The sequence below is a fragment of the Neoarius graeffei genome, chromosome 5 (genome assembly GCF_027579695.1).
Source record: "Neoarius graeffei isolate fNeoGra1 chromosome 5, fNeoGra1.pri, whole genome shotgun sequence".
In the NCBI taxonomy this organism is placed as follows: domain Eukaryota; kingdom Metazoa; phylum Chordata; class Actinopteri; order Siluriformes; family Ariidae; genus Neoarius; species Neoarius graeffei.
The window spans coordinates 48380807-48407452 of NC_083573.1; the positions used below are offsets into that span (position 1 = coordinate 48380807).

General features: G+C 40.5%; 1 protein-coding gene across 4 annotated transcripts in view; it reads left to right on the forward strand.

Annotated features, from left to right (window-relative positions):
* Positions 1 to 23455, forward strand: part of npr1b (natriuretic peptide receptor 1b) — a 142114-nt gene extending 118659 nt beyond the window's left edge. For all 4 annotated transcript variants that reach the window (XM_060921864.1, XM_060921863.1, XM_060921867.1 and 1 more), the window contains 7 exons: positions 8528 to 8696; positions 9731 to 9877; positions 12124 to 12247; positions 16074 to 16142; positions 16399 to 16573; positions 18498 to 18596; positions 22402 to 23455. In XM_060921864.1, the coding sequence (XP_060777847.1) occupies positions 8528 to 8696; positions 9731 to 9877; positions 12124 to 12247; positions 16074 to 16142; positions 16399 to 16573; positions 18498 to 18596; positions 22402 to 22550 (932 nt within the window). In that variant the 3' untranslated portion in view covers positions 22551 to 23455. The remainder of the gene's footprint in view (positions 1 to 8527; positions 8697 to 9730; positions 9878 to 12123; positions 12248 to 16073; positions 16143 to 16398; positions 16574 to 18497; positions 18597 to 22401) is intronic.
* The last annotated feature ends 3191 nt before the right edge of the window (positions 23456 to 26646 follow it).

The window sequence follows — 26646 nt, forward strand, 5'->3', positions numbered from 1 at the left end:
AAGATCATGGAGAGGATTGTTCTCTCCCACCTCCGACACCTGGTGAACAGTGAGATGGACCCCCTGCAGTTCGCATATCGACCAGGCATTGGTGTGGATGACGCTGTCATTTACCTGCTACACCGGTCACTTTTGCACCTGGAGGGCACTGGGAGCACTGTGAGAATCATGTTCTTTGACTTCTCCAGTGCTTTCAACACATTCCAGCCATCACTGCTTAAGGGGAAGCTGGAGGGAGCTGGTGTCGACTGCCACCTGGCTGCATGGATCATCGACTACCTCATTAACAGACCACAGTATGTGAGGCTCCGCGACTGTGTGTCTGATGTGGTAGTCTGCAGCACAGGGGCTCCACAGGGTATAGTGCAATCTCCTTTCCTCTTTACACATCTGACTTCAGCTACAACACGGACAGCTGCCACCTCCAGAAGTTTTCAGATGATACAGCCATCGTTGGACGTGTGTCAGAGGGGGATGATCTGGAGTACAGAGAGGTCATCATCAACTTTGTCGCCTGGTGCGAACTGAACCACCTGCGCATCAACACCAGCAAGACAAAGGAGGTGGTGATCGATTTCAGAAGGACGGTTCCTCAAATTGTACCAGTGAACATCCAGGGTTTGGACATTGAGATCGTGGAGGAGTACAAATACCTGGGTGTTCACCTCAACAACAAACTGGACTGGACTAACAACACAGATGTCCTGTACAAGAAGGGCCAAAGTCGTCTCCACCTCTTGAGAAGACTGAGGTCTTTTGGTGTGTGCAGGACGCTGCTTAGGACTTTTTATGACTCTGTGGTAGCATCAGCGATTTTCTATGCTGTGGTCTGCTGGAGCTGTGGAAGTTCAGAGAGGGACAGGAAGAAACTTAATAAACTGGTCAGAAGGGCTGGCTCAGTCTTGGACTGTCCTCTGGACTCCATTGAGGTGGTGGGTGAGAGGAGGATGTTAGCCAAGCTGACCTCAATCACGGATAACCCCTCTCACCCCCTACATGAGGCTGTGGGGGCTTTAAGCAGCTCTTTTAGTAGTAGACTGCTACACCCACGGTGTAAGAAGGAGAGATACCGCAGGTCATTCATACCTGCTGCTGTCAGACTGTATAACACCCACAACTTGTAACGTAGCAAGAATAACCTGTTTGTCGTTATATTTGCACTACTTCACCACTAGTACCTCTGCCATCTCTCATCGATGCAATTATTATGTGCAATAATATAGGCCTTAAACTATTTTTATGCATACTTATATATAATTTATGTATATGTGTGTGTATATATACAGAGTCTACCTGTAATGTGCAATTTTTCCGAGCCTCTCAATAAGGCAATTTTTCTATACTTTTTCACGGTAGATAATGCAAATAGCCCTTTGTATTTAATCCTTCGTTTGTCTAATTTTTATTTCAGTTTTATTTGTTATCTGTTTGACATTTTCTTGCTACTGTAACACGTGAATTTCCCCGATGTGGCATGAATAAAGTGAATCTAATCTAAATCCACACTACATTTTCCGCACTCACACCGGCTGAGGCACGCACCTTAAAACGACTGGTAGTACTGCACTTAACCCTGACAGCAAATTTTGTTCGGTCCGCATTTGACGCGGCCCATCCTTAAAATCCAGCCTAGATGCGCATGCTGGATCTGGGCCAACTTAGATATGCACAATTGCCCAAATGTGGCCCAGATGTGGGCCAGATCTGTAATTTATTTATTGAGGAAAATGATCCAATATTACATATCTGTGAGTGGCAAAAGTATGTGAACCTTTGTTTTCAGTATCTGGTATGACCCCCTTGTGCAGCAATAACTGCAACTAAACGTTTCCGGTAACTGTTGATCAGTCCTGCACACCGGCTTGGAGGAATTTTAGCCCATTCCTCCATACAGAACAGTTTCGACTCTGGGATGTTGGTGGGTTTCCTCACATGAACTGCTTGCTTCAGGTCCTTCCACAACATTTCGATTGGATTAAGGTCAGGACTTTGACTTGGCCATTCCAAAACATTAACTTTATTCTTCTTTAACCATTCTTTGGTATATTGACTTGTGTGCTTAGGGTTGTTGTCTTGCTGCATGACCCACCTTCTCTTGAGATTCAGTTCATGGACAGATGTCCTGACATTTTCCTTTAGAATTCGCTGGTATAATTCAGAATTCATTGTTCCATCAACGATGGCAAGCTGTCCTGGCCCAGATGCAGCAAAACAGGCCCAAACCATGATACTACCATCACCATGTTTCACAGATGGGATAAGGTTCTTATGCTGGAATGCAGTGTTTTCCTTTCTCCAAACATAGCGCTTCTCATTTAAACCAAAAAGTTTTATTTTGGTCTCATCCGTCCACAAAACATTTTTGCAATACCAATGTTCTTCTTGGAGAGCAGTAGCTTTCTCCTTGCAACGCTGCCATGCACACCATTGTTGTTCAGTGTTCTCCTGATGGTGGACTCATGAACATTAACATTAGCCAATGTGAGAGAGGCCTTCAGTTGCTTAGAAGTTACCCTGGGGTCCTCTGTGACCTCGCCGACTATTACACGCCTTGCTCTTGGAGTGATCTTTGTTGGTCAACCACTCCTGGGGAGGGTAACAATGGTCTTGAATTTCATCCATTTGTACACAATCTGTCTGACTGTGGATTGCTGGAATCCAAACTCTTTAGAGATGGTTTTGTCACCTTTTCCTGCCTGATGAGCATCAACAATGCTTTTTCTGAGGTCCTCAGAAATCTCCTTTGTTTGTGCCATGATACACTTCCACAAACATGTGTTGTGAAGATCAGACTTTGATAGATCCCTGTTCTTTAAATAAAACAGGGTGCCCACTCACACCTGATTGTCATCCCAGTGATTGAAAACACCTGACTCTAATTTCACCTTCAAATTAACTGCTAATCCTAGAGGTTCACATACTTTTGCCACTCACAGATATGTAATATTGGATCATTTTCCTCAATAAATAAATAACCAAGTATAATATTTTTGTCTCATTTGTTTAACTGGGTTCTCTTTAAATACTTTTAGGACTTGTGTGAAAATCTGATCATGTTTTAGGTCATATTTATGCAGAAATATAGAAAATTCTAAAGGGTTCACAAACTTTCAAGCATGACTGTACTACCATCTGGTGAGGCACACTGCAATACAGATGCAAGTAGCAAGTCAAACTCTTGTGGTTACCAGAGGAATGGCTGTAACCCTAGCTATATAATAGGCGAAAGGCTGAGGGCTCGAGAAGCGGAGATTGGCGCCGCACCCATATGCCTCAAAGAGCTGGGTAGTACTGGGACAGGAGAAGACCAGATCCCGGTGTGGGAGGGACTTTGACTTGACTTGCCCACTTCTTTAACTGGAACATTTGGTCCGGAATCTGGTTTGCATCTTCCATTGGCCCAGATCTGGCACAGATGCGTTTTGCATCCGGTTCATATCCGGCTGCCGCATCTGGGCTGAATGATGAGACCTGGGTTTGGGCCGTTGTGCATACCTATCCTGACACAGATCCAGCATGCACATCCGGGCTGGATTTTAACGATGGTCCATGCCAGATTTGGGCCAAACAAAATTTGCTGTCAGGGTTGGATTCAGAATTCCAGCGTATACAATGCCCAGGAAATGTATGGAGATGTAGTTTTAGGGAATCTTCTTTAAGCTAGTTTAAAAAAAGATTGGTCCTGTGTGGCAGTATGAACCTTCCATTCCTAAAAGTATGGCTGATTTTAGAATTTGATCAAGGTAAAAACTCAATATCTTTTGTAAACTGTCAATTCAAGATCATGTTTTCGGCACAACATATCCTTCTGTTTGTTCATCTTTAGTAATTGTGTTCAGTGTTGTGGTGGATCCAGAGCTTGGGAAAACTGGGAACAAGGCAGGAATATTCTTTTGGAGGGATGTTGGGCCATCACAGAACATTACAAACTCACATACCCTTATCAAAAAGAAGTATACTTCAAGTTCATTTTATGAAGTATACTTAAGTAAAGTATATTTCCTTAAGTATACTTTTGTGTACCAAGTATACTGATATCAATGTACTTACAGTATACTTGTAAGTAAACTAATCTAATACTTCTTGGGACTAAATTGGCCCACTTTTAGTTTATAAAAAGTATACTTTAAGTCTAAGAGAAGTAAACTTTGAGTATACAGCTAGTATTTTTTATTTTGTACTGCAAGTATACCACGAGTAAACTTATATACTAATAGTTTATTAGTTCTATACTTGTCGTCCACTCTTTAGTTTACAAAAGCATACTTCATAGTATAGTGGAAATATACTATGAGTTTACTTGTTTTATAATTCTAGTCCACTTTTTAGTTTACTAAAGTATACTGGAAATATACTATTGGTTTACTTGTTACACACTTCTAGTCCAGTTTTTAGTTTATAAAAGTATACTTTATAGCATATTGGAAATATACTATTAGTTACACATTTAGTCCACTTTTTAGTTTTGAAGTATACTGCAATTACCCTTCTAGGTATACGATTAGTTTTCTAGCCCTAACCCTTACCTCATGCACATTACCAGTACACAACTTAAGTGTTTTGAGCTGACCACAAACTTATGGTACATGTAGGTTTATAAGATGGGATTTAACACAATCCCATCTTATAAACCATCACATGTTTTCACAACATGCTGACTCTGTCTGCAAAAAGGCACAACAGCGTCTCTACCTGCTCAGGAAATTGAGGACTTTTAATGTCAGCAAAGACATTTGAACACTTGTTTATAGATCACTCATTGAATCCACTCTCATCTACAATATTTCAACCTGGTTCAATTTCCTCACTACTACCACCAAAACAAAACTCTCCCGCATAATAAATCAGGCCAGTAAAATAACCAGAACAGCCCAACTACCTCTGACTGAACTGTACAAGCACTCAGTGATAAGGAAAGCCACCCTCATCACTGAAGACCCCTCCCAACCCCTGCACCACTCCTTCATGTTGCTGCCATCTGGCAGACGATACAGAACCCCACTGGCCCGGAAAAACATCTATAATGCCGCTTTTCCACTACAAACGCGGCTGAGCTGTGCCGTGCCGAGTCGAGCTGAGTCGGGCTGAGCGGGGCTGTTGGAGTTGCATTTCGACTACAACCGTGCTGAACCGTGCTGGCTGGAAATGGGTGGACACATTGGGTGGAGTTAGCGAAAGTGGGTGGACGTCATGTGATGTCGTTAAGCAGCGCAAACAGTGACATCAGTGACAGTGGCGGAACAAGTCAGAGCCGGGCCGGGGGCGGGGCAAATGACCGGGCCCTTTATTAAAGCTTATCATAACATCATTTTAGGCTACAAAATGTCCGCAACTGCGGTGTTTACCAATTTCAACACTACCGGGTGCAACTATGTTATTTAGTACATCAAGTCCTTCAAACGAACATGTAACTCAGAAACAAAAAACATTAGGATACTGTACATGGCTCATAATAAAACATCAATAGCCTATACTGCGCACATTATTTGAAGGGCATACGAATGAGCGCTCAGAGGTTGCAACGGTGACAGGAAGAGTCAGAAATAAAAGGAGGGCGGTGCAAACCTCACTGAATGCACTGTGTTTACCAATTTCAACACTCCGGGGTGCAACTATGTTATTTTGTACATTAAGTCCTTCAAACGAACATGTAACTCAGAAACAAAAAAAACATTAGGCGACATACTGTACATGGCTCATAATAAAACATCAATAGCCTACTGCGCGCATTATTTGAAGGGCATACGACGAGCCTTGCGCTCCGCGAACTCGTCCACGATGCTCTGTATGTCACTGATTCAGTGATCTTTTCAGCGGTAGTCTCACGACCCGAATAGTAAACAATAAACATGGAGGACATGGAGTCGTTAGTGTTGCTGGTCTTGGTGCTGTGGCTTGTTGTCACCGACAACGCGGACAGATACTGGCAAGAGCGTATAGATGAGGCGAGGCGCATAAGGCTTCAGAAATTCTCGTAATTCGTAATTATTCTTCTTCCGGGTTTGCGGTGTTTACAGATCCCAGCGCGCTCGCGGGGCGTGTGAGGACACTCCTCCTCACCAATCAGTGCACAGGGGAGTGTCTGCTCACGCCCCCAGCCTCACTCGGCACGGCTTGGCTCGCTTCAGCCCCACTCCAAAACCGTGCGAGTTTTAGGGGCTAAGCAGGGCTGAAGCGAGCTGAGTCGTGCTGGTTTTTGGTAGTCGAAACGCGAGCCGTGTCGGGCTGAAGTGAGCTGAAGCGAGCTGAAGTGAGCTGAAAAAGGGTAGTGGAAAAGGGCCATAAGAAATCATTCATCCCCTTTGCAATAACTGTTCTAAACAGCACAAAATAGGTTGCACTATTTGTTGTTGTGTGTGAATGTGTTTGTGTGTTTTTAATTTCTGTTGAAGCCGTGTCTAAGACAAATTTCTGTTTTTTACTGAAGAACAAAGTTTCTAATCTAATCATGCTGCCGTATATCACAAAGAAGCCAATATGTGTGAAAAATAAGTATTTTATAGGCTATTATCAAAAGGATAAGCACAACTACAGGACAAGTACACTTAAACATAAGGCACAAATATTTTAATACTTTATTACACTTTTAAGTATATTTTGATCAAAAGTTTAAGTATAAGCTTAATATACTTAGACTTTTCTATATACTTTTCAGTATAAGCCAAGTATACTTTATTAAGTATATCTCTGATATGTAAATATAAAGTAAACTGAAAGCATACTCTCTTATTTTTAGTTTAAAAGAAGTATACTAGGCGGCACGGTGGTGTAGTGGTTAGCGCTGTCGCCTCACAGCAAGAAGGTCCAGGTTCGAGCCCCGTGGCCGGCGAGGGCCTTTCTGTGTGGAGTTTGCATGTTCTCCCCGTGTCCGCGTGGGTTTCCTCCGGGTGCTCCGGTTTCCCCCACAGTCCAAAGACATGCAGGTTAGGTTAACTGGTGACTCTAAATTAACCATAGATGTGAATGTGAGTGTGAATGGTTGTCTGTCTATGTGTCAGCCCTGTGATGACCTGGCGACTTGTCCAGGGTGTACCCCGCCTCTCGCCCGTAGTCAGCTGGGATAGGCTCCAGCTTGCCTGCGACCCTGTAGGACAGGATAAAGCGGCTAGAGATAATGAGATGAGATGAGTAGTATACTAGAAGCACACTTGAATAAACTTCTTTTTTGTAAGGGTACTCATTCACACCTAGGGGAAATTTTGAGCAGCTCATTCACTTACTGGCATGTTTTCAGAAAGAAACCCAAGCTGACAAAGGAGGAGCATGTAGTTGTTACACCAAGCTGTTATGCCAAGTCTGCTGAAAATGGCTTCGTTCAACAGTAACATACTCTATAAACAACTGGAACAGTATTACGTTTATATGTGTCCTGTTGGTGAAGTGGTAATATTCCAGTCTAATATTATGCTCAAAGGAGGGACACGGAGATTAAGGTAATCTGAGAGGTAGCACTACATGTTAAAGCATTTCACAAAATGACTTGATTCTAAAAATGTCACTGTGAAACACAAAGGTCAGGTTCTTTGTTACTGCACGAAAACAGAGTATTAGGTTCAGCTGCCTGTTCTAAATCTGTCTTTCACCTATTTGCCCTATCTGACATTGACACACTATTGATGCTATCAGGCAGTGAGGGTCAACATTTACTACTGTAACACACACACGCGCCAAATGTACACACCAAGACAGTGACATGCACATTCGCGTGTATTTATTACACAGACATTAAATCATAAAGAAGGAGCAACGATAATGAGGGTGTTTGAAACCATTATTCACTCCAGTGCTTTTCATTATACACACCTGATTTTGTCATACCAATTTCCTCCATGAGGCTGACAGCAACAACATATGGCTCCTGTAATAATGGTATTAAGGACAGAGATGATGACAAAATGAGACAAATATGGCAGAGAGACAGAGAGAGAGAGATGTAAATCGACAAGAAGCGGGTGAGGAGAAGCCCTCACTGCACACTCAGTAGAGCTTTGACTGGATACAGATGAGACTCATTCTCGGATCTAATATAACACCATTTATATATGTGTGAGGATGTCGAGAGCTTTTATTACTTTGCACTGTATTCCAGGATTGTAATAATAAATTGACTTATCAGTAACAATTCAGGGGAAATTAATTAAGATAAGAGAGCACCATTTTCCTCTTGCCTGAAATGGCAGGCTTTGAACACTGTATGAAAGCGTTTATGTAGGTTTAGAGGATAGAAAGTGGAAGGGAAAATATATATTTTTTAAAAACTGTTAAAAAAGGAAACAGATGAGCGTGTTATCCTGTATTAAAATAAAATGTGAGAGCATAACAAAATGTTCTCTAAGTGACGCTGTGACTGCACAACTGTTTGTGTATTCACTTTGCTTTCAGTCTATTGTTTGAGACTTGGCTGTGAAAAAAGTCTTTGGATGTTTGTCCCAGCCTGTCCATTATATCATAGAGTTCAGGAAAAATGGAAAAAGATATAAAACTTGGGGTGTACTCACTCTCTCTCTCTCTCTTTCTCTCTGTGTAGAGATAGTGGACCGTATGGCTCTGGGTGAGTGGCCGTACCTACGGCCAACTGTGAACACCCAGGCGCACAGTGAGGAGTTGGGGCTCCTGATGCAGCGTTGCTGGGCAGAGGAGCCTGCAGAGAGGCCAGAGTTCAGCCACATTAAAGTACTTCTGTGCAAACAGAACAGGTACGGCTCTCATTCTTATACAGACACACTATTCACTGACTTTACTTAATCTCACTGTCATCTCTGTATATCCAAATAACAGTTTGCGATTCACTTATTCACTCACTTGTTGCCATTCCAGCTGCAAAGAAGATATTGTCCTTTACTTTTCCACCTGAAAGATTTTTTTTTTTTTTAAGATTTTTTTTTGGGCTTTTTTCACCTTTATTGGATAGGACAGTGTAGAGACAGGAAATGAGCTGGAGAGAGAGACAGGGAGGGATCGGGAGATGACCTCGGGTCGGAATCGAACCCGGGTCCCCGGATTTATGGTATGGCGCCTTAGTCGACTGAGCCACGGCGCCCCGAAAGATTTTAAAAGTGCTTTGATATTCTTGTTTATACAGTACTGTGCAAAAGTCTTAGGCACATGTAAAGAAGTGCTGTAGACCAAAAATGGCTTTAAAAATAATGAAATTAAATGTTTCAACATTTAAAAAAAAAATACTATAAATGGCAGTAAGTCACAATAAGTGAAACAGAGTCAATATTTGGTGTGAGACGACCCTTTGCTTTAAAAAAAAAAAATAGTAGTCTCAGGTACAGTGAGTGCAGTTTGATAAGGAAATGAGCTGTAGGTTTTACTGAGCATCTTACAGAACCAGCCACAGTTCTTCTGGACACTTTGACTGTCACACTCGCTTCTTCATTTTGCACCAAAACCCAGCAGCCTTCATTATGTTTTCTTTTTTAATCTGAAAAGTGTGCTCTTGTATAATATGCTGCTCAGATACAAACTTTTTTTTCTGTAACATTTTAATTTTGTGCTGGGAAATGAACGTTTGGACTCTAAAATGTTTTTGTACTGACTCGATAACGTAAAAGTCATAAAATAGAAATCTATAACAAAGTTTGTATGAAAAAAAATAGGGGGCCTAAGACTTTTGCACAGTACTGTATATTTACATATATTTGGAGTCAGTCAAATTCATCATGGTCACAGTGTGTGACTCCGGTGCTCATCTTTTCCCCTGTTGTTCTGTTCTTTGTCTCAGGGAGCACAGCAGGGATATCCTGGATAACCTGCTCTCTCGGATGGAGCAGTACGCTAATAATCTGGAGGAGCTGGTGGAAGAGAGGACGCAGGCTTACCTGGAAGAGAAACGCAAAGCAGAAGCCCTACTCTACCAGATACTGCCCCAGTTAGTCATTACCACAGATATCACATATACAACCATAGCAGGAAAATACACAACCTGATTTTTCATTATTGGCACTGACTAGATATGTATACAGTCCCAGTCCAAAGTTTGGACACGCCTACTCATTCATAGGTTATTTAAAGACTAATAAAATCAAGCAAAATAAAAAAATGGATGAAAATTAAAATAAAACAACCACATTAAGAGCATTTAAGGGGATTAGACCTGACTGAGTTTTAGAATAGGCTGTAGTGAAGGGAGTAAACTTGGACTTTCAATCTTGATTTAAAAATACCAAGTGAGCATGCTTCTCTAACATATAATGGAAGACCACAGTAGAAATAAGGCTCTGTGACCAGCTGATTTTTTCTTAACTGTGGGAATGACCAAGAGACCAGCAGCAAGAGAATGAAGCGGGCGTATCGGTGGTGTGTATGGCATAATTAGCTCAGCTAAGTAAGGTGGTGTAAGGCCTTATGGGTTGAAAGAAGAACTTTAAAATCACCTCTTGCTCGTACTGCCAACCAGTGAAAAGAGATTAGAATGGATATGATCAAATATTTTAGTTTTTGTCAGGATTCTAGCTGCAGCATGGACAAGCGGAAGACTTCTACGAGTACAACTAAGAAGACCAGAGAAAAGAGCATTAGGCAGCTGGGCCATAGAAGGTTCACGCTGCATGCTGCACGCTACACGCGTGTAAAGAAAAGTGGACAAACGTAGCATGACTTGCTCTTGGCCATAGAACGGCGTTCACGCTGCACACTTCACGCGTGAAGCGTGAAATGAACATGCACACTTTTTTCTAGGCGTGAAGATGGAAATTCCAGTCAATGCATGCGGTCACCGCCGCGCCAGCCAATCAGAACGGGTCTAGGGAGATAACTCTATGCTTTCAGGGGAAAACTTCAGAAAAAATATAATTGAATGGTATAATTGAAAAATAGTTCTTCATCGGGATTGTCAAGCAGATTATAGAATGTTCGGTGAAATTCACCACGGGTTTCTCTCAGAAGGAAGTGTTCTCGGCTCCAAATTCTGTTCCTTTTTCTCTTCCTCTGTCTCAGTAAAAGCAGAATGAGGCAATCGTCGTCATCCGAAGAGTCCATATTGTTGGTTACTCGGTCAAAGTAGAACAGACGCAACACGTGAACATCCAAGCATGAAGTTTAATGGCCCAGGGTCCGGTTCTTCACGTGAACGTGTAGCGTGCAGCATGCAGCGTGCAGTGTGAACCTTCTATGGCCCAGCTGCCTTAATCAAGTCTGGAGGAAACAAATGCATGTATTAATGTTTCAGCAACACACAAAGATAGAATAGATTGTATTTTAGCAATATTACTAAGGTTAAAAACTGCTGTCATGGTAATAGCCTTGATATGTGCCTGGATTTTTTAGGGTCAAACTTTCAGAAATATTGCAGTCATCAAGGGGCGGCATGGTGGTGTAGTGGTTAGCACTGTCGCCTCACAGCAAGAAGGTTCTGGGTTCAAGCCCAGTGGCTGATGGGGGTTCTTTCTGTGTGGAGTTTGCATGTTCTCCCCGTGTCCGCGTGGGTTTCCTCCTGCTGCTCCGGTTTCCCCCACAGTCCAAATACATGCAGGTTAGGTTAACTGGTGACTCTAAATTGACCGTAGGTGTGAATGTGACTGTGAATGGTTGTTTGTCTACATGTTTCAGCCCTGTGATGACCTGGCGACTTGTCCAGGGTGTACCCCGCCTTTTGCCCGTAGTCAGCTGGGATAGGCTTCAACTTGCCTGCGACCCTGCACTGGATAAGCGGTTATGGATAATAGATGGATGGATGCAGCTATCAATGTTAACACTCAAATTCTTACACAAGTGTCCATCTTTGGCTGGTCGAACAATCAGTAGCTCTGCTTTTATCACCATTTAAAAGCAGAAATTTCATATCCATTTTTTTTAAATATATTTCTGATAGACATGGCTCTACTGTACATTTAGGAGTTGGGAAAGGTCATTTGGCTTTACAGGTACATATAGCCGTGTTCGGACAGAAATGTATATATCAACTTGAATTATTTACATTTCCATATTAGTGTTCAAAATGCCTTACAAAAATGCCTGGCATCCATTAAAAGAACCGTGGGCCCTAAATCCCAATTTAACACTCGCATACAATGTGTGTATGTATATGAGTATGATATTGCATTATACGGTATACTGTGGTGCTATTATTTGTGTTTGATGATCCTTATGTTTAAAATCTGTTTTTTTTTCATGCAGCTCAGTGGCAGAGCAGCTGAAGAGGGGGGAGACCGTGCAGGCTGAGGCTTTTGACTCCGTCACCATCTACTTCAGTGATATTGCGGGCTTTACTGCCCTGTCTGCTGAAAGCACACCACTGCAGGTATACAACTCACACTGAAGTTACACTCCTGCCTAAGCTGTATTATTATTATTATTGTCTTCATTGTCACTATTGTACTGTAAGCATTTCCTCATTTTTGTTTGTTGTAGTTACAGTGGATATAAAATGTCTTCATACCCCTGTTAAAACATCAGGCTTTTGTGAAGTAAAAACTGAAACTAAGATAAAACACGTCATGTCAGAACTTCTTCCATCCTCACTGTGGAATTACAACAATAAAAATTAAGTTGAAAAACAATCAGAAACATTTTTGGGAAAAATAGGTAAATAAAAAAAGCTACAGTAACTTGGCTGCATAAGTTTGCATACCCTTTTATAATTGGGGATGTGGCTGTGTTCAGAATGAACCAATTAAATTCAGTCTCATGTTCAGAAGTAATAATCATGTAGATGTCATCAAGGAAATTATTCTGATTAACCCCAAATAAAGACCAGCTGTGTCTGTGGGATTTTCTTGACATCATCTTGGTTTCATCTGACTGCTGAAGCCACGGTCCACAAAGAGCTTACAAAGCCTGTACGCTGTCTCACTTGTCGAAAGATATTGACCAGGAGGGGACAGAAAAGAATTTCCAAAACACGGAGCACTATGAAGGCCATCATCAACAAGTGAAGAAAATGGAAAACCACAGTGACATCCCAAGAACAGGACCTCCCTCCAGAATTTACAGGAGGACAAGATAAAACCTTACCAGGGAGGCTGCCAAGAGACCTACAGCAAGATTAAAGGAGCTTCAGGAGTATCTGACAAGTACTCATTACTCGCTGCATGAGACAACAGTCTGTGTCGGGGTTATGGGTTAGGGTGGCTAGACCAAAGCCCTTTCTCACAAAAAATATCCAAGCCCAACTAAATGACCCTAAACCGTTTGTTGCACAATACATTATGTTCTGATGAGAACAGTAATAATTATAATAATTCCATAATTCCAAAAGATACGCTTGACACAAAAAGCACATCACCATACCCAAGGTGAAGCATGGTGGTGTCAGCATCAGGTCTTCAGGCTGCTTTTCTTCAGTCAGAACTGGGTGTTTAAAGTGGAGGGGATCATGAATAGCAACAAATACCAGTCAATTTTAGTGTAAAACATCCAGGCATCCGCTAGTAAGTTGAAGGTGAAAACAAATTTCACCTTTCAGCACAACAGTGACCCAAAGCATACAAAGGAATGGCTTAACCAAAAGATCATCAGTGTTTTTGAATGGCCTAGCCAAAGTGCAGACCTGAATCCAGTTAAACATCTGTGGGGTGAGCTGTACACAAGAGATGCCCTTACAATTTGATAAATCTGGAATGTTTATGGAAGAAAGAGTGGGAAAATATTGCTAAATCAAGACGTGTCATGCTGATAGACTCTGACTGTGGTGTAATAAAAGCGAATGGTGCTTCAACAAAGTATAAGTGTAGGCGTGTACACACCTATGCAACTAGGTTATTGTAAGGGTTTTTTTGTTTGTTTGTTTTTGTTTTTTCCCCTAAAAAATTTCTGATAATTTTTCATTTTATGTATACTTTGCAATTTCACATTAAAGGTGGTAAAAGTATTTTTAATACTTTTTTCGCAAAACCCTGCCATTTTAAAAGGGCTCTGTAGATTTTTATATTACGTAGACACAAGTGTTTTACTGGGAAATACGCCACTCACATTTTTCATATGAGCCACATCCGGAATATGGAGAACCAAAACCATGACATATAAATCTCTATAGGTCACTCATGAGGAAATCGATGAATTGTTTTGATAAATTTGGGTACTTTTTGTTTGTGAATGTGTCTGCATAATAAAAAGAAAATCACACGTTGGCTTGAAGACATGAAGTTTCTCTTCTCATGTTGAAAAACTCATATTTTTCATGGGAAATTCATCACAGATCTGAGTGACGTTTAAATAATGTCGAAGACTCGTTCAATATCATGCTCGCTGAATGGAATAGATCTGATAGACCATGAAAAAAGCCAGCCAATATTATTATTATTATTACATACACACTCTCTTCATATCAGCATACTCACCTTCCAGCCGGTGTAGCATTCATCAGTAGTGTTAGCGAAGGACAATGCTAATGCAGTCAAGCCAGTGCTATTGAGAGCAAGTAGCACAGACTAACGTCTGAGAAGCTAAGATTTCTGTCTCCAGACTCTTCTTTCGCGCATACTTACCACAGTATTTTTCACTCATACTTAAGTATTCATTTCACTGTGTAATTTACTTAGTTACTTTTTAAATCAACATCGACAACTACACACAACAGAGTGACCTGGCAGCCAAAATTCTCTCAAAAGCTTCCGTATTTAACGAAGCAAACCTGGCGGCCATGTTTGTTGACAAATTGTCACAATCACTCGCTAGCACAGAAGTTTTACATCTCCGACATGTCTCTTTTCCAGTTTTTCGATGTCCATTGATGTGTTTTTCTCTTGTAAATATGTGTGAAGTATATATAATGAAGTTTTGGTAGCCTTTTGGGTGTTCAGTGCGTCTTTAGTTTCAGTTTTCAGTTTATTTATTTCGTACTTAATTATAGCATAGTTAATCCTAGCAGTAGCGCTGGATTAGCCTCTTCTCTCTTTCCTGGTGGACAAAGAAATGATTCTGCGCATGCATAACAGAAAAGTTTTGTCATTAGATATTCGCATGAGTTCTGACGTGTGACGTCATGTTGTCTTGACAACGTGCAATATTGTAACAATATTGCACGCTCATTCTCCATTGGGTAGAGTGACATAATACACGTAGGATAAGCGATATACTAACAATATTGCATGCTATCAAACCAAATGAATGAAACCTGCTAGAAGGGAATAGAATACATGTATGTTATTTACCAGCTGGGAGGCCCATATTGTGAAATACCATGACCGAGGTCTTGAAAGTACTGAGCGAGGCCCTCTGGGCTGAGGTCAGTATTCAAGGCCGAGGTCACGGTATTTCAGCATACGGACCGACCTTAAGCTGGTAAATAATATATTTATTATTTTCTTTACCAAATTCTAACAGAAAACGAGAGCGCCCGAAAGGGAAAACCGAGCCGAGCCGCCATTTTGAATCCTCATTCACGGCTGTAATGCAAATTGCTTCCTCCTCGGTATACAAGTGCACTTCCATGGCAAGAAAAAAACTACATTTTGCCGCCTGTGTAGTCCCCTATTTATACAAAAATTGAGTCATTCAGGATTCAGCCATATTTTTGCTCAGCGTTAGCAAGTTACAGGTTTTTATCTTTCTCCTGAAGTTTTCTTGTATTATTTCTTCCTCAGGGTAGTAAAACTCGCTTTCGCTGTGAACACTGTCGTTATCACTATCCATGCTGTAAAATTAATGCTATTCTCCTGGGAAATGCTGGCAAAACTTTATAAGATTTTTGATAATCTTATAAATAAATCTTATAAAAAAAAAAAGATAAATGTTGACAAAAAAATTCTACGTTTGTTGTTGTTGTTGTGAACGAGCGAGTTGCCAGAGGTCTGTAACCGGGGTCCGTATCGTAGGATACGGACCCGCTTGCCAGCCAATCAGAGCGCAGGATTTGATGGAAACCGTACCGCAAAAAAAAAAATGTTTTTACTTTATTCCATGGAAAAAGTGGCCTGTATGTATAATAATTCCTGATATTTCAGTCTGATGACGTCACTCCCATATCTCCACTGTATATTATTAGTCTTTAATGATCCACATGGTGACTATTAGAATAAATACTCATATAAGAATCGGAACAGTATATTGGAGATGCTATGCAACTTGTATTTTATCCACCTGTAAAGAAAGTTTATCATGATTATTTAATGCTCTTTCTTATATAGGTGGTGACTCTCTTAAATGATCTCTACACTTGTTTTGATGCGATTATAGACAACTTTGATGTTTACAAGGTATTTCTAACACACCCTTCTCTTTTCTTCAAACATTTTACAGGCAAAATATCCAAATTGCTAAGGATTTATCTTCTGTAAACAAGTACACTAAATTACAAGTATACTGCAGCATTAGAGATTTTCTGTCAGTGTGTGATAATAGATTTCATTATCATTTTATAAAAGCATTTTTTTCCCTTTGAAGTGCTGTTGTCTAATTGGATTTGCAAGACCCACCATTCTTGACTCCATGTACATGTCGGTTGTCCTGTAGGTGGAGACAATTGGTGATGCCTACATGGTTGTCTCTGGGCTGCCAATGCGTAATGGGAAGATGCACGCGTGTGAGATTGCTCGCATGTCCCTGGCTCTGCTTGAAGCCGTCAAAACATTTAAGATTCGTCACCGGCCGGACCAGCAGCTCAAACTGCGCATCGGCATCCACAGTGGTGAGCAAAATACAAGCTCATGTGTATGCTGAGAATTAAAGTGGTAAAGACTCTAGGATCTGTATCCATGACTGGGACAGATGTTGGTTTAGATAGAGCTTGCCTAAGCTTTTTATTAACAGAATAATTATAGTGGTGTTTGAAAGTTTTGAACCCTTTAGAATTTTCTATATTTCTGCATAAATATGACCTAAAACAACATCAGATTTTCACACAAGTCCTAAAAATAAAGAGAACCCAGTTAAACAAATGAAACAAAAATATTATACTTGGTCATTTATTTATTGAGGAAAATGATCCAATATTACATATCTGTGAGTGGCAAAAGTATGTGAACCTCTAGGATTAGCAGTTAATTTGAAGGTGAAATTAGAGTCAGGTGTTTTCAATCAATGGGATGACAATCAGGTGTGAGTGGGCACCCTGTTTTATTTAAAGAACAGGGATCTATCAAAGTCTGATCTTCACAACACATGTTTGTGGAAGTGTATCATGGCACGAAGAAAGGAGATTTCTGAGGACCTCAGAAAAAGCGTTGTTGATGCTCATCAGGCTGGAAAAGGTTACAAACCAGCTTAACGTCAGTCCATATGGTGAAATACCGTGACCTTGGCCTTAAATACTGACCTCGACCCAGAGTTACAAAACCATCTCTAAAGAGTTTGGACTCCACCAATCCACAGTCAGACAAATTGTGTACAAATGGAGGAAATTCAAGACCATTGTTACCCTCCCCAGGAGTGGTCGACCAACAAAGATCACTCCAAGAGCAAGGCGTGTAATAGTCGGTGAGGTCACAAAGGACCCCAGGGTAATTTCTATGCAACTGAAGGCCTCTCTCACATTAACATTATCCAGTGTTGATGAGTCCACCATCAGGAGAACACTGAACAACAGTGGTGTGCATGGCAGGATTGCAAGGAGAAAGCCACTGCTCTCCAAAAAGAACATTGCTGCTTGTCTGCAGTTTGCTAAAGATCACGTGGACAAGCCAGAAGGCTATTGGATAAATGTTTTGTGGACGGATGAGACCAAAATAGAACTTTTTGGTTTAAATGAGAAGCGTTATGTTTGGAGAAAGGAAAACACTGCATTCCAGTATAAGAACCTTATCCCATCTGTGAAACATGGTGGTGGTAGTATCATGGTTTGGGCCTGTTTTGCTGCATCTGGGCCAGGACGGCTTTCCATCATTGATGGAACAATGAATTCTGAATTATACCAGCGAATTCTAAAGGAAAATATCAGGACACCTGTCCATGAACTGAATCTCAAGAGAAGGTGGGTCATGCAGCAAGACAACGACCCTAAGCACACAAGTCATTCTACCAAAGAATGGTTAAAGAAGAATAAAGTTAATGTTTTGGAATGGCCAAGTCAAAGTCCTGACCTTAATCCAATGGAAATGTTGTTGTAGAAGGACCTGAAGCGAGCAGTTCATGTGAGGAAACCCACCAACATCCCAGAGTTGAAGCTGTTCTGTACGGAGGAATGGGCTAAAATTCCTCCAAGCCGGTGTGCAGGACTGATCAACAGTTACCGCAAACGTTTAGTTGCAGTTATTGCTGCACAAGGGGGTCACACCAGATACTGAAAGCAAAGGTTCACATACTTTTGCCACTCACAGATGTGTAATATTGGATCATTTTCCTCAAGAAATAAATGACCAAGTATAATATTTTTGTCTCATTTGTTTAACTGGGTTCTCTTTATCTACTTTTAGGACTTGTGTGAAAACCCGATGTTGTTTTAGGTCCTATTTATGCAGAAATATAGAAAATTCTAAAGGGTTCGCAAACTTTCAAGCACCACTGTGTGTTAATATCAACCTCAATTTATAGGTCAACTGTCCAGAACACAAAATCCAAACTGCCTTTCACTATTTAATATCCACGTGTGTGTGCGTATGTGTGTGTTTTTTCAGGTCCCGTATGTGCTGGTGTAGTAGGGCTAAAGATGCCTCGGTACTGTTTATTTGGAGACACAGTGAACACATCATCACGCATGGAGTCCAATGGCGAGCGTAAGTTATGGAATACTGTGAGCTTCCAAATCTCCGTAGATTTTGATCAAATAGAAGAGTATTTCTGAAACTTATTTTAGAAATAAAATTTTCTGGACATAAATTTACGTAGAAGTATATGTATTTGTCAAGACTTGGACAGCTTATAAATAGTTTTATTTAAATGCAAATGCAGGCTGTAATTATTTTTCCAAAATGCCTGAATATGGGACACAAAGTAAGTCACCTTTCTGCTTCGTATGGTGTGGTCCTGCTTTGATGGACTGATCAACAAGTTGAAAGGCTGTAAATATGAAGGCAGTCTTTTTTTTTTTTTTTTTTTAAGTTTTCCTTATTTTGTCTCTGATTTGGTCATTTAACAATTCCCACCCAGTAGCCAGCTCTCTCTTATCATATTATAACTACCACCATCAGGGCATGAAGGCAAACACATACTTCCTTTAAGAGATCTCCTCTCTTCCACATACATGGGCTCACAGATATCCGAGATTGTTGTAGTAGACAGGGGAGTCAATCAAGTATGCCACCCAACTCCCATCCAGACAACATGGGCAGTTTTGCTCCCTTGGCTCCCATCCACAGATGGCTGTGGCATTATTGGAAACTTGCGATGTTCTGACTAAAGAGTAAACTCTCTTCTGTTACGCCAATCAGGACCATCTGAAGTCTATTTTGTCACATGATCTACACCAGGGCTTCTCAACCTTTTCTACTATAAGGCTCACCTATTCATACTTGTAACAAGTTGGGACCCATTAAAAAGTTCCCCAATTATTTTGCCTCATCTATTCTATTAGAATCTAATAATCTACTGTAAAGTGTATTAATGGGATGCGACATCATTCCCTGTTACAGATGAGAGCCCAGGAATCAAATAAATGTAATAAAAACACTGTTTTTAATTGTAGGTATTGTATTTAAAACTGTATGGATGTGCCAGAAGCCAACATAAAACCCTGCATGCAGGGCATTTTCAGTCAAAAGGGATTAATGATCCAAAAGTGGAGTCTGGTCCATTAACACAAGAACTTATTGCCATGTTTATGTACAGAAAACAAGCAAGCAATAAAAACCAAGAAGTACACTCAAAAGAAGTGGATATAGAAACCACTCAATGGGATTAGATCCTTACACGCTAACAACGAAAGATTTTTCCTATGAATTAGAAAATTATCCATCCCTTTGAGTTCTCCGACATCTCAAACTACCTGGTGCTGCAGACATCGTTCTACACGGACACACAGATGAAAACCTGGAAGAGCATGGAGGTGTACAACTTTTTATATGTGGCTGGGTTAAAGATCTGAGGATCAGGACACTGCAAGATAGACGGCGGTAGACGGATCTAAGTGCAGGAAGAGTGTTTATTAACAGGCGTGATATTTATAAAAGCAAAACAGCAAGCAGATTATTTAAACAGCGTTATAAACATGGCGAGAAACAAACGTGACCGTGATAATGATAATGCTTCAAAGTCTCTATGAAAACAGCGTCCATATCTGCACGTGCTGATTGCACTCAAATCAGTATCAGGTGGTTCCCATAAGGACTGGGTCCCAAGCACACGCACAACACGCTCCGTGAGCGAGTTGTGCCGGACTCAAGCACACAAAGGTGTGACAGTCAAGTGTTCACTTATTGTGTAACTTTTAGCTCACGTGTATATTGCCATACATTGCCACCAAAATGCCTCATTGTCATCGATAACCCATCACGAAGCATTGCGAGCTGTAGTGTGACCGTAGTTTAATGAGGTGGATGTGACATCGGATACAACCCAGCAATTGCATCCCACTACGAGTAAAAATTAGCTTCAACTTGAAAAAAAAATTTGCGGCTCACTAGATAGCATTTCGCAGCCCATTAATGGGCCGCGGCCCAGTGGTTGAGAAACACTGATCTACATGGTAGTGAGGATATGTTATGGCTGAATTTTGTTCTCTTTTCAGCATAGTGTTTTTAATAATGTGATTTCATATGCTTTATTGGAGAGGGCGGATGGGATAACACAATCATAGTAAATACGACATTTTAATTTGAAGTTCACTCGTAGTATTTTCATTCATAAGTTGTTCTGTTCACAAGTTGACTATTTTCTGCACTGTAGAACAATACTTAAGACACCAAAACTATGAAATAACTGATGGAACATATTATATGGTCAACAAAAAAACAGAATGTTTCATATTTTAGATTCTTCAAAGTCCACCGTTTACCTTGATGACGCTTTACACATTATTGGCATTATCTTAACCAGCTTCATGAGGTAGTCACCTGGAATGCGTTTCAATTAACAGGTGTCTTTCGTCAAATTAATTAGTGCAATTTCTTAATTAGCCTTCTTCGTGTGTTTGAGATCAAACAGTAAACAAAAATAGGTACCCTATAGGGTCCATGTGGCTACTGCTTATAAATAAAATTTTCTGATCCCATGTCCTTACAGTAAATATAGCATATATATTTACTCTATGGCCCTGTGATGACCTGGCGACTTGTCCAGGGTGTACCCCGCCTTTCGCCCGTAGTCAGCTGGGATAGGCTCCAGCTTGCCTGCGACCCTATAGAACAGGATAAAGCGGCTAGAGATAATGAGATGAGATTTACTCTATGAGGCAGTAGCCACAAAAATGAAGCATAATCCAAAAATTAACAATTTAAAAATCACAGAAGTAAAATATACCAAGTGTCTGTACTTTATATTATTCTACTCTTACAGTTTTCAAAACTGAAACCTCCAAACCGAGGCTGACATACACACGCTGTCGCCATGACCCAAACTCTTATTTCCCGGAAAAGGCCCAGCGCTAGAGCTCAGTGGTCTCAGTACTCTTTTCGACAACTTCCCATAACAACTCGAAAGTGCATCACATCGACATCACACATGGGACCACTAGCCGAAGAAGGCGAGGAAAGGGGGACGACCTGGAGCATATTTTAAAGTAGGAACGCACTTTCCCTCTGTAATAAGCATAAACATGTCTGAAAGCGATTTCTTTAGTCTCGTCCATTTATTTTGAATGGTGAACCGAATCGTATACACTCACTGACCATTTTAATAGGAACACCTGTATGCGCAGTGCACGATTGTTATGCTCATTCTTACAACATAATGACATAGTGGCTACAGCCTCTATGTGAAGCAGTAACCACAAAAAAATACAGTCAATAGCCCGATTCCACAACTGTAGTAATCCATATCATGTCAAGAACCGCTCAGCTGAGTAAAGAGAAATGACATCCATCATTACTTTAAGACGTGAAGTGGCTTTTCCATCCATCCATCCATCCATCCATCCATCATCTGTAGCCGCTTATCCTGTTCTACAGGGTCGCAAGCAAGCTGGAGCCTATCCCAGCTGACTACGGGCGAAAGGCGGGGTACACCCTGGACAAGTCGCCAGGTCATCACAGGGCTGACACATAGACACAGACAACCATTCACACTCACATTCACACCTACGGTCAATTTAGAGTCACCAGTTAACCTAACCTGCATGTCTTTGGACTGTGGGGGAAACCGGAGCACCCGGAGGAAACCCACGCGGACACGGGGAGAACATGCAAACTCCGCACAGAAAGGCCCTCGCCGGCCACGGGGCTCGAACCCAGGACCCTTTTGCTGTGAGGCGACAGTGCTAACCACTACACCACCGTGCCGCCCTGTGAAATGTCTTTTAATTAATAAAAATAAAGAAAAACCATTGAATTAGAAGGTGTGTCCAAACTACATCTATCTGTCTATGAAAAAGATAGATAGACAGAGCTATAGATATATAGCAATGAGTAATGGCATATTTTTTTACAGCCTTGAAGATCCATGTGTCATCGGCCACATATGATGTACTCCAGGAATTTAACTACTTCCAGCTGGAGCTGAGAGGAGATGTGGAATTGAAGGGCAAGGGCAAAATGAGGACCTATTGGCTGCTGGGAGAGACAAAGAGCAGTGAGTAAACGGAGTCAGGTGCTGAGCAGGACCCAGACAGGGCACCTAAATCCCTGATGCCAGGACAGTGCTCCCCCCCCCTCTTTTGCACAGTCCTCCACCTGTATTCCAACATACAGCATTGTTGGAGTCGAACTCTGGCTTTTGTACTGATGGAGAAACTAAAATATTTTGTACACTGTGATCAGCATTTGTTGATATTTTGCTTTTATAAATGAAACCTGTAATGCCATTAAGATTCTGAGTGGACATGTAATCCCATTAAACACATCTAGTAGTGTATCCGTATGTCAACGTTCTGAGGTGTTTTACAGGATGGGTGCCGTCTGAGTTTGTTGCTCTGTATTACTGTCATTTACAGGATAGGAAGTCTCTTCAGTTTAATTGGAATTTTGTCCTAATTCAAATTTGTAATGTGAAAATGATGATCGGTTATGCTAGTATATCATTTATGTAGCTGTTAAGACTTTGTGCTTGTTCATTCTTCTTCTTTGACAGTAAATCTAAATTAATTCTCCATATCTCAATTTTTCAAGATTGAACAATTTTTAAGAGAATCATTTGACAACGCTTACACAGTGAGCAGAAAGGGTTAGGAAATGTTTAGATATATTTACATCTGAAATACCTGAAACACTCTTACACTCACAATATTTTACAAAGTGCCATTTGTTTTATATATAAAAAAGAAATGAAATGCTGAGCAATATATGTTTTAATATTGATGTTTCAGAGTAGAATCTGTTCTGAATAATAATTTTTAAAAAAAAATCACAAAGTGGTACTTGTTCCAGATGGAATCCAGCACATTCAGATTTTAACCCCAGACTATCAACCAATTGTTATTTTACGAATGTAAGATTTGCCTGATTTTTAATATGCTTTTACAATGTGTCTCATTAAAAGTCCCATCTTCAGAAGGTAACTTGGCTCAACAAACATTGTAGTTTTTGCTGTATTTTACATATTTATTTTTCCATTAAATTAAGAAACTCAGAGTGTGTGAGGAAGTTGTTGAAGCTTGGAGTTTTTGCAGTCAGAGTTCTGCAGTGATGTTCAGTGTATTTTTGTAATAATTACTATTTATGGTTTGATAATGGACCAGTAACCACCCACATAACACTCAGTGCACCCTGTCGTAACTACATATTATTGTCCACTATAATTTGCTGAATAACGTTGTAATAATAACACACTATTTTTATATTATTGCTAGCTACATGCTTGTGCACTTTATTTAATAAGACTGCCTTTCAATTAGGGAGACCACTACATCCACAAGTTTGGGCTGAGACAGATTTATATGAGCTACAGCACCATCTGATGGTTGTATGAGTCCTTGACTATGAGTTAAAATGTTTTTAATTTTCAACAAAATTTGTGTTTGCCGTTGAAGGTATTCTCTGCAACTTACAGTTAGGTCCATATATATTTGGACACTGACACAAATTTTGTTTTTTTACCTGTTTACTGAAACATATTCAAGTTATAGTTATATAATGGGCATGGACATAAAGTCCAGACTTTCAGCTTTCATTTGAGGGTATCCACATTAAAATTGGATGAAGAGTTTAGGAGTTTCAGCTCCTTAACATGTGCCACCCTGTTTTTAAAGGGACCAAAAGTAATTGGACAATTGACTCAAAGGCTATTTCATGGGCAGGTGTGGGCAATTCCTTCGTTATGTCATTCTCAATTAAGCAGATAAAAGGCCTGGAGTTGATTTGAGGTGTGGTGCTTGCATTTGGAAGATTTTGCTGTGAAGAAAACATGCGGTCAAAGGAGCTCTCCATGCAGGTGAAACAAGCCATCCTTAAGCTGCGAAAACAGAAAAAAACCATCCGAGAAATTGCTACAATATTAGGAGTGGCAAAAGCTACAGTTTGGTACATCCTGAGAAAGAAAGAAAGAAAGCACTGGTGAACTCATCAATGCAAAAAGACCTGGACGCCCACAGAAGACAACAGTGGTGGATGATCACAGAATAATTTCCATGGTGAAGAGAAACCCCTTCACAACAGCCAACCAAGTGAACAACACTCTCCAGGAAGTAGGCGTATCAATATCCAAATCTACCATATAGAGAAGACTGTATGAAAGTAAATACAGAGGGTTCACTGCACGGTGCAAGCCACTCATAAGCCTCAAGAATAAAAAGGCTAGATTGGACTTTGCTAAAAAAACATCTAAAAAAGCCAGTACAGTTCTGGAAGAACATTCTTTGGACAGATGAAACCAAGATCAACCTCTACCAGAATGATGGAAAGAAAAAAGTATGGCGAAGGCATGGTACAGCTCATGATCCAATGCATACCACATCATCTGTAAAACACGGCGGAGGCAGTGTGATGGCTTGAGCATGCATGGCTGCCAGTGGCACTGGGTCACTAGTGTTTATTGATGATGTGACACAGGACAAAAGCAGCTGGATGAATTCTGAGGTATTCAGAGACATACTGTGTGCTCAAATCCAGCCAAACTGATTGGTCGGTGTTTCATAATACAGATGGACAATGACCCAAAACATAAAGCCAAAGCAACCCAGGAGTTTATTAAAGCAAAGAAGTGGAATATTCTTGAATGGCCAAGTCAGTCACCTGATCTCAACCCAATTGAGCATGCATTTCACTTGTTAAAGACTAAACTTCAGACAGAAAGGCCCACAAACAAACAGCAACTGAAAACCGCTGCAGTAAAGGCCTGGCAGAGCATTAAAAAGGAGGAAACACAGCGTCTGGTGATGTCCATGAGTTCAAGACTTCAGGCAGTCATTGCCAACAAAGGGTTTTCAACCAAGTATTAGAAATGAACATTTTATTTACAATTATTTAATTTGTCCAATTACTTTTGAGCCCCTGAAATGAAGGGATTGTGTTTAAAAAATGCTTTAGTTCCTCACATTTTTATGCAATCATTTTGTTCAACCCACTGAATTAAAGCTGAAAGTCTGAACTTCAACTGCATCTGAATTGTTTTGTTCAAAATTAATTGTGGTAATGTACAGAACCAAAATTAGAAAAATATTGCCTCTGTCCAAATATTTATGGACCTAACTGTATATACTACTTCATGACAATACATGAACACTCAAAAAGTCTGGAGGGCCTCCAAAACAAAAAAATAAACCATGGCTTATTTAGTATAGTTCCTACCAAATGTATTGATCCATGTGTCATAGTTCGTCTAATGGTTAGCACTCTGGATTCTGAATCCAGCGATCTGAATTCAAATCTTGGTGGAACCTGCATGTGTTTCTTTATGGAGCTTCACTGCAAACACCAAAGAGTCAATTCATCCCAGACTTTGGTTATGTTTGGCTGGAGCGCCTGCTTCGTGGTTGTTTGGATAAAAGTGTCAGTCCCATATCTGGGGATTTAGTTGTTTCTATATATAGGATATTATATGGTGGTGCGAAGTTTATCTTCGAGTGGTGAATGGATATATCACGTATGAGCGAACAAGTGAAATATTTTCAACACGAGAAGATAAACTTCAGATCTTTGCACCACTGTGTAATGTTCTTGATATTATATGGACACATCTGCAAAAAATATGCAAGTTAATCAAAATAGATTTAATTTTGAACCAGTTCACCATTTTGACAACACGTGTCTAGTCATCCAGAAAACAATGGGAGTGACGTCATCAGAGTGAAATTTCGGGAATTATTATACATACAGGACACTTTTTCGATGGAATAAAAATGTGTTTTATTCCCTTCTAGCAGATTTCATTCATTTGGTTCGATAGCATACAATATTGTTAGCATATCGCTTATCCTGCGTGTATTCCATCACTCTACCCAATGGAGAATGAGCATTGAATATGGTTTACGATATTGCATGGTTGTCAAGACAACATGACATCACACGTCGGAGATGTAAAACTTCCACACTAGTGAGCGACTGTGACAATTTGTAAACAAACATGGCCACTAGGTTTGCTTCGTTAAATATGGAAGATTTTGAGAGAATTTTGAAAGAGAAAGACGCGTTGAACACCCGAAAGAAATGTATAGGAAGAAGAGAAGAAGAAGAAGAATATTGGCTGTTTTTTTCATGGTACATCAGATATATTCAATTCAGCTAGCATGATATTGAACTT